General features: G+C 37.2%; 1 protein-coding gene and 2 long non-coding RNA genes across 3 annotated transcripts; all 3 read left to right on the forward strand.

Annotated features, from left to right (window-relative positions):
- The first annotated feature begins 3,025 nt into the window (after positions 1-3,025).
- Positions 3,026-4,134, forward strand: LOC112707709 (uncharacterized). Its single transcript, XM_025759608.3, has one exon. The coding sequence runs from the start codon at positions 3,168-3,170 to the stop codon at positions 3,837-3,839; it is 672 nt and encodes a 223-aa protein (XP_025615393.1). The 5' UTR covers positions 3,026-3,167; the 3' UTR covers positions 3,840-4,134.
- A 301-nt stretch (positions 4,135-4,435) lies between these two features.
- LOC140174906 (uncharacterized) lies at positions 4,436-11,394 on the forward strand. The gene is made up of 5 exons (XR_011865042.1): positions 4,436-5,090; positions 5,220-5,361; positions 5,552-5,706; positions 10,796-10,951; positions 11,034-11,394. It is a non-coding gene; the product is annotated as an uncharacterized lncRNA (long non-coding RNA).
- Positions 11,395-13,147: 1,753 nt separating this feature from the next.
- Positions 13,148-13,939, forward strand: LOC140174907 (uncharacterized). The gene is made up of 2 exons (XR_011865043.1): positions 13,148-13,220; positions 13,704-13,939. It is a non-coding gene; the product is annotated as an uncharacterized lncRNA (long non-coding RNA).

Here is a 13,939-nt window from a genome sequence, read left to right on the forward strand (position 1 = left end):
TGCAGGTTGAGTCTCAATCCTATCCGACTAACCCGCATCCTATATATGTATATGTTATATACTTATATAAAATATGTTTCAAATAGATGTTGAACCAAAAACCTCTCATTAAATACAAAATATCCTTAGTCACTAATGGAAGATCATTAATTGGTAATTTTTTATATTTTTTTACATAAAAATCAATTCTATTTTAAATTATGATCAAGTTATATAATAATGTTGTATCTTTTTGGTAACTCGCGAGTATGATCAGGACCCGCGGGTAAAAAATTGATAGAGTTAGGGTTGGAATATTCTCAATCCACAAATAAAATAGGGTTGGATCTAAACCTTACTCCATCCAACCCATTGCCACCCTTAGTAACGACAGGATAGAATGCGATAATGATGTCAGTGATGATGATGGTAGTGGTGATACCAACGAGAGTGGGGCCGCGAGATAGGATATTAGCACAATGATAGAGATGATAACAATAATGATGATGATAACAGATAAAGATAAATCAGTAATTCTATTAAAATTTAACTGTTGACAGAATAAATTAACTATTAACTAAATATTTGAATTATTTTTTAATTAAAACAAATTATATAGAAATTATTTTATATTATTGTTTGAATATCTTTTTATTAAAATTTAAAATCTTTTAGGTATCAAAATGGCTATTTAGTAAATAAAAACTTGTGTTCGAGTACAATTTCGAACATAGTCTATAATGTATATTAAACTCTCAATTTTTTCTCATTTAAGAAAATAAGGTATAATTTCTTGAATTTAATTTTGATATAAATAAAATAATTTTACACGTGTATCTAATTACGTAATGTCACAGTAAAAATAATTATCTTTTAGATTGACTGCGTGAATGATCATTCAAAAGAATAATTGTGATTGCACAACTGTATAAAACACTTTTACATTATTAATGTACTAAAAATAAACTCATAATCTTTTATCATATATTTTATAAGTGTGACTAAAAAAATATTAAAAATAAAAATTAAAGATTATATTTTTACTGTTTTACACACAGCTTGAACCGAACAAAATTTGAGAGCATCTAGGGGTGGACACGGGTAGCGAATACCCGATTACCCGTTCGAACCAATTAAATTGGTTTTGGAACCAACGGATAATTGGGGTCCGACCTGAACCAAACCAATGTCTCTCTCTAGTAATTAGTTTGGATAACAGTTTTGGGAGTGCTGAATCTAAATCAATCCGTAGATCCGACCATATATTAATTAAATAAACAAATAAAAATTTAAAAAATTTATATATGTCTTTTAATGATTTTGAGTTTCTCACTCAATAACCCTAACACTAACCGCAATTTCTTTACCCTATGGAGTAAATTCTAACAGAATTTTTTCAAACTTTACCTTATCAGTAAGTGATATTGTTGTTAAAAGCACTTTTTCTTTAAACGCAATCATTCCTATTTTATTTAATATGTTTAGGTTTTAATATATTTAGTGTTTAACATATTTAATTTATTTGTATTAATTTTTTATGTACTTAAAAATTTTTAAGATAAAAATTTTGTTTGTTATTTTTTTTTTATAAATTTCTATGTCATTGAGTATTTAATTAGCTAAACTGAATTAATTCGTTCCTACTCAATTTAATTTAATTCAAATGCATACATAAAAAGACGTAAATTCAAACTAAACCGAATCCATTATAATTCAATTAGTTCGGTTTTAATTTCATCCCAAACACGAACTAACCCGACTCACGCCTAAGAGCATCCATCTTTGTAACATGTGTGTATATAGTGAAACCCTAACAATTCCTAATTACTCTTCCACGCCGTTACAACTATTCCTCTTCGCTGCGACACTGACGCCAGTCCCTCCTCCAGTTCGCCGTTTTCCGCCGAGCTTTTCCGCATCTCGTCCGATCCACCGCCGCCCCTCGAACTTTGCCGCGCTCTGTCGTCGTTCTAGTCCTGGTATGGTTTCTGCGTCCAGTTCTTATTGTTTTTGCTGCTATTCAAACTTTATACGCTTGTTGTTGTTGCTGCTGCTGGTTTTGAAATTGTCACTGTTGTTGATGATGGTTATTTTAGTCAATACATTTATTTAATTTTTTTTTTCAATGTCCCTAGAAGGTAAATTCAGAAATTTTGATTCCAGTTTCAAAATTCATCCACCATGTCTTCACCACAAATTTGTCTTAGATTATTTGTCTTCACCATTTCTACTTCTTCACTGAACATGTATATACTTCTTAATCTTTGTCATAATGCTTTGAAACTTTAAATTGAATTATTTCTTCTATTAATGCGTATTTTAATTTGCTTTTTCATTCAATTGTATTTATTTATTTAAGTTAACCTACGAGGGAAACCAAGTTTTTGTTCACTTGGAATGTGCATAAATATAATATGTAATTTGTTATGCTTTTCTCTTTAAAATAGATTGCGCTGGTATGCTTTGTGACTTGTTATGTGGAGCCACACATAGTTTTTGATGTATGCTCAATACATGTTGTGAATGTAAGTGACAATGGAGTGATTGTATGACATCTTGATGATGATGATGATGAGTAGCTGGGAAAAAAATTGCAAAACAATGAGTTGTAAGATTCAATGCCAGATTTCTTACTTGATGTTCTGGTAATGATTAAACAGAAAAATTGTTTAGATTTCTCACACACACTTTTAATAAAAATTCACAATATAAACTTTTATTTTTCATTTTATCTTTCTACCTTTTCAACTTGAAGGAATCTCCTTTTATAGGAAAAATTTTGGGTATCCAAATGCATTTAGGTAAGAAGATTTCAATATTTGAGGTGCCATTTTTTAACATTAGACTTCATAATGCAGTGGGAACATAAGACAAGTGAAGACCAAACCAGCTGCGCAAAGAAAGTGTAGCTGGTCAAAACATGGCACATGGTTTGAATTTTTCGTATTGTTTTAGGGGATAAGACGCATATTAAGAAGGTAGGAGGAAAACTGAAGGTTTTTTTTTTCCCAACTCCTCTCGAAAATGCAAATCTACCTATTTTGATTCCACCATTTATTGATAACATAACCAAATCCCCAAAAATAATTTAACTGAAAAAAAAAAAGAAATTTTATTCGGCCACCAACTATTTTCTTAGTCATATTTCAAATTACACTGCCTCCGATTTTAGTGATTGTACAACAACGATGGCTGCCATAATTTCCCGAAGGTTAAGATTAGCCTCTACAATCCTAAGACCCTATTTTTCTTCCTCTTCTTCAACCAAGCCGTTGTTCAATAACCCTAAGCCCTTATTCTTAGAACCCTTTTCCCAATCAATAAACCCTTTTCTCACCAATTCATCACTAACAAAACCAAGATTATTCTCCACCAATGATTCCGAGAAACCTGAAAGTCCATACCCAAGCCAAAATCCTAATTTCAAGCACCAAGAAATCGAAGGACCCACAGTTGAGCGTGACGTCTCACCTCTGGCGAATGAAACACGAGAGGTTTTGGAATCGATCATGAAGAACGTCTACAAGCTGAGCAAGGTGGTTGCAGTTCTAGGTCTGGTTCAACTTGGTCTTGGATCTTGGATCGCTTACAAAACGGGTTCTTCACCATTTTCGGAGGTTTCTGTTCAGAGCACACTGGCTTTTGCGTTTCCATTTTCATTGGCGTTTGTTCTGAGACAGTCACTGAAGCCAATGTACTTCTTCAAGAAGATGGAGGAGCAAGGTAGGTTGCAGATTCTGACACTTACCATGCAGGTTGCGAAGCAGATGAATCTGTTGTTTGTTAGGGTTCGTGGGGTTTCCATGGCTTGTGTTCTTGGGATCTCCATTGGCTTCTTGTTTGCAGTGCTCTCAAGATGAGGTTAAAGGAAAATCATTGACAGTGCTTTGGGGATGTTGATTTTGATCCTTTTCTTTTTTCATTTTTGAATTAATGCTCACTTTAGTCCCAGTAAACACGTTGTAGCCATATCTTGGGATTTGGTGTAGTTCATAGATTCACAAATAAATGTGAGTTAAAATTAATTCTTACTTCCTCAAAGCGATACTTGTTATCAATGTTATCAAGACCCCTTAATTATTTATAGCACCAAAGTGAATATTAACTCTTGTATTTGTTTATTTATTTATATTATTTTTATTTGGTTTAAAGAAATTATCTTTCTTTGATCGGTTGAGCTTACTCTATAGCAAACCCCAAAGCAGCAGGAATGTGGGGAATAAGATCCCTGATTACATTATCATTTATCAATAAGTAATGTGGTAAACTAAGGCGGTGGATTTCTGTAAAAAAAAAAAAAACAAAGAACTAAGGCAGTGGATTATGCAACTTGTGTTATCTTATTCGCAGTTTTATTTCCTTTCCTCATGTAGTGAGCAGTGACCTAGATGGCTAGATGGACCTTACTTTTAAGTTAAAAGATGGCAAATACAGGTGATGAGTTTTTTTTTTTTTTTGGGCAAGGTCCAGGCCTACAGCAGGCCCAAACCAAAACAAACCAGAAACCCAACCCAGATCCTGAAACCTACACCCGACCCGGCAATGGAAGAGGTCTCCCTCCTCATTCTGTAGGTGAAGCTTCAATCCGATGCCAAACTCAATACCTACCACTGCAATATCCTGCGCGACGATATCAATGGTCACAGCCACTTCAGTCATTAGTCAAACAAAGAAGGAACCCAACCAGAAGGATGATTCTGAGCAGATGCAGTAGCACCGAGTTGCACGATGAGGTTATCTCACTGTATCCGATCCAAGCGTCAGCTGAACCAAGACCCAAAGGAGCATAAGCCAATCTTCCTCTTTGATGAACCTGAATGCATGCATGTGGTTATTCATGACTACTCTCCCCTCTTAGCTAGTTTCCTGCCTGTCCAGCCTCCCTGGCACATTCCTTAGCAGCCGCATCAACACCTCCTCAAACTGCCCACTGGTCACTCAGTACTGAGATCCTGGAAAGCTTAAAGCAGATGGATTCTAAGCAGAACCGTGCACTCCGAAACGCAGGACTCTGGTTTTCTGACCCTCCGGGCTAGGCAAGCTAAGCTGGCGAGACAAAGAAGTACATCGCCAAACAACAAACATGGCATTCCCCCCTCCCGACAAACAAGGTACCAAAATGCATATCCATAATGCCTCCAAACTTTCAATCTGCAATCCAATTAATTCCCTGCCTGATTTGATTTTTATACATAGCCAAAAAAACAAAATAGACATCATACTCATGATCTGTTTGCCAGTTGCAAAGACATATAGTGCTCTTCTGCCAAAATGTTGACGATGGTTCGCGGCTTGCAGCTGAGCCAATTCTGTTGAAGAGAACCGTCAGCAGTAAGCCTGGCTACTTCGTGTGCTAAGCCATTCCCTTCTCTAGGCACCCAGGTAAACCCACAATTTGTGATACTTCGCACTAATTCCAAAATGTCATCCAAAATCACTTGAATTTCTGCAACTGGGGCTTTTGATTTTAAAGCTTGTATGAGTAACAAACTATCAGATTCAACAATAATTCTATCCAGTTGAAAGTTTTTAGCCATTATTAATGCTTCTCTAACCGCAAATGCTTCCGCAGCTAGAGGTGAGGAAGCTGCAATTCTAGAATTTGAAGCTGCAAGGAGGCTTCCAGTATGGTCTCTGAATACTGCCGCTGTTGCTCCTCCAGAGTACACTTCGCGAAACGCTGCATCTACATTGCACTTAATCCATCCTTGCGGAGGCGGTCTCCAGGTAACCCTTCTATCTGTCCTTCTATGATGAATAGAACTTATAGCTGGTTCTTCTATAACATCTGCAAAATCAATTTCCATTTGTTTAGCATTTTCGATTGCTAGTAAAGGACTAGGTTTAGACCTGTGATGTACTGCCTGATTTCTTGCTTTCCAAATCTCCCATACCAAAAAACCAACTCTGCTGCTACTCAGCACATAATCAGTTCCTGTGCCGATCTTCATACTTTTGAAAAGATCCATGACCCATTTCCCAAAAGATAATACAGTATAGGCCGTAAGACAGCATTGGATTTGGGCTCCGAACCATACAGCCCTTGTCCAAGGGCAGAGTAAAAGCGCATGCTCAGTGGACTCTGGTTCCTGCAAACAAATAGGACAGATAGGAGTGTTAGATATTTTCTTCTTATAAAGATTTTGGAATACCGGTAGAATGTTATGTGAGGCCCGCCATAGAAAGGTTCTAATCTTTTGAGGCACTTTTAGTTTCCAAATGTCTCTCCATAAATCCTTAAAGTCATCACTCGTTGATGGGCTATTGCTATTATCGAGATGCTGTTCTTTCCTGGCAGCATGATAACCGGTTTTGATAGTGTACTTGCCATCTGGTTTAAGAGGCCAACTAAGCTTGTCTTCTCTGCCAATAACACTCACCGGAGTTCTAATGATCTTTCCAACAGAATCTCCATCAAAATGTTTCCTTAACTCGCTTATATTCCACCCCTGCCCTTCACTAACCAGCTCCTTTACAAATGTGACATCATCATTCATAACAACAGGACTATTCGTCATGTTCAGTATCCAATTGTCATGTAAAATGTGCAGTCTTTCTCCATTCCCAACCAGCCATCTCCCATTTCTCAAAAGGAAATCCTTACCATGCACAATACTTTTTCAGATCCAAGATGCTCCCCTTCCTGCCTTAGCTACTTTGAAATCCTCATTTGGAAAATAGACAGCCTTAAGCACCTGAACCCATACCGCATTAGGGCATTCAAACACTCTCTATGCCTGTTTTGCCAAGTGTGCTAAATTTTGACTATAAAAATCCTTGAAACCAATTCCACCATCCGTTTTGCTAGCAGAAATTTTATCCCAACTTCTCCAATGGATACCCCTATCTTTACCAGTGGAGGCCCACCAAAATTTAGCCACTTTTTGACAAAGGCGATGACAAAAACATTTAGGAAAAAGGACGACATTCATAGCATAGGCAGGTATCGCTTGAATAACCGATTTGATGAGAACCTCCCTCCCAGCCTGAGAAAGAAGTTTTTCTTTCCAACCGCAAAGCTTGTCAGACACTCGCTCCTCAATCCACCTCAGAGCTTTATTCTTAGATCTCCCCCACTGAGCTGGAAGACCCAGATACTTGCCTGGTTGATCCCAAGCTGGCAACCCTAAGATCTCTTCTATTTCTACTCTATTTCTGATCGGAACCTGGTTGCCAAACGTAATCCCAGACTTGTCAACATTTATTCGCTGCCCCGAGGCTTCTGTATACATATTCAAAATAGTAATGAGCTGATAAACTTCCTCCTCACTAACCTTCGAGAAGATAATGCAATCATCCGCAAAGAGGAGATGAGAAATGGCTGGAGCAGTGGGAGCAATTTTAACACCAGAGATTCTACCCTCTTATTTAGCCTTGTCCATGAGAATAGTAAAAACTTCAGCTGCTATGATAAACAAGTATGGCGAAAGGGGGTCTCCCTGCCTTAGTCCCCTCTGCGGCATAAACCTCCTCGACAACACACCATTGATCTTAATTTTATAAGAAACCTGCGAGACACACATCATAATCAGCCTGACCCAATGCGGATTAAACCCGAAAGCTTCCAGAGTTGCTTCTAGGAATGACCACTCAACCCTGTCATAGGCTTTATTCATATCAATCTTGACAGCTAGATTCCTGGAAGCAAACTGCCCTTTGGTATTTAAAGCATGAAACATTTTCTGCACTATCACCATGTTGTCCTGAATGAGGCGACCCCCCACAAATGCACTCTGGATAGGTGAAACAATCGCATCAATAACTCTTCTAAGTCTAATAACCAACACTTTAGAAATGATCTTATATATAAAGTTGCAACAGCTGATCGGTCGAAGCTGATTAAGAGATTCTGGATAATTGGTCTTAGGAACCAAAACTATAATAGTATCTCCAATGCTGCTTGGTAGGACCCCTTCCCGAAAAAAGACTTTAACAACTTCACAAACCTCCTTCTGAAGAATTGCCCAATGCTTCTGGAAAAAAAGGCCATTTAATCCATCTGGACCAGGTGCCTTAAGACTTCCAAGGCTGAAGGTAGCTTCTTTAATTTCCTGATCAGAAACCTCTTTCAATAGCTCTCGATTCATATCTTCAGTAACTCTAATAGGGATCTTGCTAATGCATTCAGACATAACAAGGTTGCTGGAAGCTTTAAACAGATTCTGAAAATGAAGAACAGCCAACTTTAGTATCTGATCCTCACCACACACCCATTCTCCACTAATATCCTTTAACTTCACAATCCTATTCCTGTCCCTTCGTTGGATGGTAGAAGCATGGAAAAAGGCAGTATTCTTATCACCAAACTTCAGCCATTTCACTCTAGATCTCTGCCCCCAAAACTTTTCCTCTTGTTTCCACAGCCTAATAATATCCATTTTCAAATTACTAATTTCCTGCTGCTGAGTATCCGAGTAATCTCTTTCCTCTGCTAGCTTAAGGCTATGCATTTGCTTTTGTATTTCAAGATCAGCCCTCTTAAAGTTCGTCTTGCTCCATTTGACCAATTCTTCCTTACAACTATTCATCCTTCGGGACAAATTGGTCCAATGATCAACCGAACTATTACAAACACTATTCCATCCTTTCCTAATGATATTACCACAGTCAGCATGATCAGCCCAAAAAGCTTCAAATTTAAAGCATCTGGTCCTTATTCCCCTGGGTGTAACATTGAGAACTAAAGGCGTATGGTCAGAGCTAATAGCTGGTAAAGCTGAAAGGGTGGCATGCTGGAAAGCTTCTCTCCATTCCCAATTAGCAAGTACTCTATCTATCCTTTCCTTAGTAACAAAACCATTCCTTGGGTTACTAAACCATGTGTATTTAGTACCTTGCAACTCTAAGTCCATGAGCGCATTCTTGTCAATAAAGCACCTGAAAGTGTCAATCTGACTAGTCGGCTTTGGATGCATCCCCACTTTCTCATGCTGTGCAATAACATCATTAAAGTCGCCAATAAAAGCCCTCGGCACATGCAAATTATTATCTACACAAGTTAACTCATTCCATAACTCCTTCCTTCTCTTAAAATCAGGATGGCCATAGACAAAAATTCCTTCCCAGGCATTAACATTAACAGTGCTTATCTGGGCCTTAATAAAGTTATCACACTAAGCATAAACATCAATATTTATATTATTTTTCCAAAAAAGACAGAGCCCTCCGGACAACCCCCGGGACTCAACACAAAACATGTTATCAAAACCTAAGTTTCTCCTAGTCCTAGCACAACTAAGATTACTAGCTTTGGTCTCCATAAGGAACAAAACGGACGGCCTAAGATATTTACAAATACTCCTTAATTCAGAGACTGTCGATGGGGCCGCCATACCTCGAGAGTTCCAGCTAACAACAATCATGGCTGCTGGTGGGGCGTGATAAGGCCCGCCTCCTCAGCCATGACCGATCCAGGAACGTATTTGAACTTCTTACCTGATTTTCCCATTCTTAGGTGTTCATCATCCTCAAACTTGTCAACAAAGACTGCCAGGCTGCTTGTATCCCTAATCCTTTTGGAGTTCAGATTCAGCCTCAGATCAAAAGCCAGTTCCAACACACGTTGACTCTCATTCCTCTGCTCCAACCCAGCAGCAACCTCCTTCTCTTTATGATGCTGCTCCTCAGCCAGCTCAACATAATACTCCTCTCCATTATCCATTCGCTGTATCATGGTTCTACCAGCAGCAGAAACAACTCTCTTCATTTTTGGTTTGTCCCTGTAGCTCCACATCTGTCCTGCATCATGCGTAACTATTCGTGTCTCCAAGCCAAAATGCTTGTTAATTTTTGCATCACCATGATGCTTGGCCTGGGCCTGTTTCTTACCAAAAAGCTTCTCCAGTTCTTCCCCAATTGTTAGCTTTTTAGAGTTCCCGAATACATCATGCTCTGCTTGTTGGCGCTGGACACCATCCTCCATCTGCTTGGGCTCATCCAAACGACCTTCATTCAGCCTTGTTCTATTACCAAAAGGTAGGCGCTCCTCATTCCCCCCAACCTCAAGATGCTCCTGACACCTCATAGAAGACGTGGCATTAAGCCTAAATGCACAGCTACCTTCCCCTGCCTCCTGGAGCTTGTCATAACCTTCCCTGATATCAGTTCTAGTGTTTGCAATCTTGTCCCCATTTCTCAGAGCTTCCCCTTCTTCACCCTGCAGCCTAGATCCATGGCTTTCCTCTCCTAACGGCGTCTGATGGACGGAATTTGCATGAATAGTTCGCAGCGGCTCTGCTTGCACTCCCCTGCCTGTACAACTCTCCTCAGTCAAATGCTCCTTCATATGCTCCCTTCTGGTGCGCTCCCCCTCACAATCTTGTTTAGCCTCAGTCCATTCCTTGTTCATTTCCTTCTCATCCTGCTCTTTCCCCTTGGCTGAGATGGCCCTGGCACGATTAACTCCCAATCCTAGCCCATACCTAGGTTGCATATGGTCCCAGCTAGCCACTACCATTGGGCTGCTACACTCCTTCTTGGTATGACTCAGGACTCCACAATTCAGACAATAACTATCCTGTATCCTCTCATACTTGAAGTCCACCCAAAGAGTTTGATGATTCTGTGTTGCTAACCAAAAACCCGTTGGCAAAGGCCTGGTGATGTTCATAGTTACCCTCACCCTCAAAAACGTTCTCTGTAGTGTATTATTTAACCTGGGATTTTCTGCTTCCATCACAGTTCCTAATTGCTTACCAATAATTTCTGCTGTTTTCCTTGTTATATAGCTAAGTGGAAGTCCATGAATTTGTACCCATAATTCCATATACCTGTGATCCACATCATATAGTGACTCACGTCCGTTCCATATCTGCAGATTAAGAAGATGTCCACGAACGCTCCAGGGCCCTCCATTCCTTATTTGGATCCCTTTTCGCACGTCCTTAAAGCTGATAAGCAATTTATTTCTGCCAACATCAGAAATGGCAACTCCTTCCGGATGGCCCCAGATACCAGAAGAGCTGCTCTACAGGTATTAAAACTAACTTCTCTGTCTGATAGAATCTTTCCTACCAAGTTAATATTTTCTGCATCAAAACTGTCATCCTCAACAGGGTTTATGGAGATAACTTTGCCTTCGATAGATTGATCCTCTTGACAGGCCATATGTACTGATGTGCAAAAGAAAAACTAAAGAAAAAAGTATGCAGAAAGAGGTGAGAAGTATACACAAAGAGGTGAATGACAAACAGATAAGCACGAAGCTGTTAATCTAAGAAAACACTCCATATGAGAGAAGATTTCTCCATGAGAGAGAGAAGGCGGTTCTGTCAACCGTAGTACGGGTGATGAGTTTGAATGAGTGAAATTTTTTTAGTGAATACCCATTTCGGTTTCTGATAATTTGTCAGAGACAATAAATGAAACTCCAATCTTAAATGAAAAATTAACATATAATTAAAGAATTCATGGAAGGTAGTTGCATATACTTGTGTACCCTGAGACACCGAATCTTTTGGCCGCAAGATATGAAACTTTCTTCAGCACATCCCTATCCTTCAACTTCTGATGCATCTGAAAATCCAACAAACCTTCCCTTACTCCAGGATAAATTTGGCCTTCCCTTACACTAGGATAAATTTGGCGAATATTAGCTTCAAAATCATCCACGGAAGTGTCGAATTCCAAGGAAGTAAAACTAGCCATATTAACCCCTAAAAGTTGGGGTTCAACAAAACTTACTTGCTTTCATATTAAAGAGATCAGCATCAACCTTCATGTCTTTTTTGCTCTCATTCAACTTCAATCTTGCTCCTATAATAGCCTCCTAAATAAGATTTCTAAAACGAACATAATTGTTAGTCAAATGATTAATTATTTAATGAAATTTATAATAAGATTTTTTTAAGTTTCTTAACAAATGGCAAAATTTTAGGTAAAATCAATTGTTTATCTTTTAAAAGCACATAAAAAATATGAGTGAAGAAGAATTTGGATAAAATATACTTTGTTGAACATCAATTATTCATTGATTTTAAAGATGATGAGCGAAAAAGAATTTGTGAGAAATATGTTTTGTTCTATCACTTCTGATGTATCTACCATTAAGTTATGCAATGCATGTTGTATTATCTTCAAATAGAATAGTTGGAGCTATTTTTTTATAAGTGAGTCTACATGATGATAGAATATATTGGATTAAACTCTTAAGGCAAAAACACTCACAACTTGCTCTGTGTATCGCTAGTATTTTAACATGATTAGAGGATGTTGCTGTTATCGTCTATTTGGTAGACCTTCATGATATAGTTGTATTACCATATGTGAATAGGTATCCTATTTGAGATCTTTCTTTGTGTGGATCAGACAAATATCTTGCATTTACATAACCAACTAATTGTGACTTGGATTCATATCGATAAAATAGTCTCATATCAACTATTCTATGAAGATATCGAAATATTTGTTTGATTCCATTCCAATGTCTTTTTGTTGGAGAGGAACTATACTTTGTTAGTAAATTCACAATAAATAATATGTCAGGTCGCATATCATTAGCAAGATACATTAGTGATTCAATGACACTAAGATATAGTACTTCTCAATATCAAGGATATCTTCATTTTTTTCTTTAAGACGGAATTGATCATTTTCCACATCAAAAGACCTTACGATCATTGGGGTACTTAATAGATGTGACTTATCCATATAAAATTTCTTCAAGGTCTTTTCTTTATATGTTGTTTGACGAATAAAGATCTCATTGTTTGTATGCTCGATCTGCAGGTCGAGACAAAATTTAGTATTTTCGAATTCTTTCTTTTCAAACTCTTCTTTTAGAGTTTTTATAATTGTTGGAATCTCTTCAGGGGTTTTAATATTATTTAAGTCATCAACGTATAACAGCAATTATAATGAATTCAGATCCAGATTTCTTTATAAAAACATATGGGCAAATATAATCATTTTATAATACCTTTTGGCCAAATATTCAGTAAAACGATTATACCACATTTCGTCAAGATTGTTTTAGACTATATAAAAATTTTTGCAATTTGAATGAGTATAACCCGTGCGAATATTTATTAGATGATTTAGTCTTTCAGGAATTTTCATTTAGATACTACGATCTAATGATCCGTTTAAATAAGTTGTCACTACATTTATTAAATGCATTTGTAGTTTATGGTATGTGGATAAACTGATCAAATAACGCAATGTTATTGTATCTAACACAGGGGAATATGTTTCTTCATAATATATATCAGATCTTTGTGAAAAACCTTGTGCCACAAGTCGAGGTTTGTAGCATACAAATTCATTTTTCTCATTTCGTTTTCTCACGAATACCCTTATGTATCCAACATGTTTTATATCTTCTAGTGTACATACTACAAATCCAAAGACTTCACGTTTTGCAAGTCTAACTCAGCTTTCATAACTTCTTTTCATTTTAATCAAACATTTCTTTGTCGACATTCTTCGACTATTTTTGACTCAAGATCCTTACTTTCATGCATGATGTGTAATGTCACATTATATGCAAATATTTTATTGATAATTTTTATTTTGGTTCTATTTTTTTCTTGTAAAGACATAATTTATTGAGATCTCATCATTTTCACAATGTTTAGAAATTCAAAGTTCCTGAACATCTTCTGGCATCAAAACTATATCAGAATTTTGGACAATTGCAGATGTCTTTACTATATCTTTATATTTTTTAACAGGAATAGTATTTACCTTTTTTCTTTTTTGAGGATGTTTTGTCTTTGGAATTGTAGGCTTACCATGCTTCTGGCGTGAATTTGTCTCGGTGACTATTTGTCTGGTTGTGACATCAATTCGAATTGGGACATTTTCAGCTAGTATATAGGATTTAGTTATTCTCTTTGTATCAGAAAATGTATCAAATAATTCATTTGCTATTATTTGCAAATGTATATTCTTTTAAATTTCTAGTTCACATTGCCCTGATCGAGGATCTAAATGCATCAAGGATAAGGCATTCTAATTAAGT

The sequence above is a fragment of the Arachis hypogaea genome, chromosome 8, assembly GCF_003086295.3.
Source record: "Arachis hypogaea cultivar Tifrunner chromosome 8, arahy.Tifrunner.gnm2.J5K5, whole genome shotgun sequence".
In the NCBI taxonomy this organism is placed as follows: Eukaryota; Viridiplantae; Streptophyta; class Magnoliopsida; order Fabales; family Fabaceae; genus Arachis; species Arachis hypogaea.

What these genes read in the sequence shown, in the direction of transcription:
- LOC112707709 (XM_025759608.3), top strand. Translation starts at nt 3,168, where the DNA reads ATGGCTGCCATAATTTCCCGAAGGTTAAGATTAGCCTCTACAATCCTA.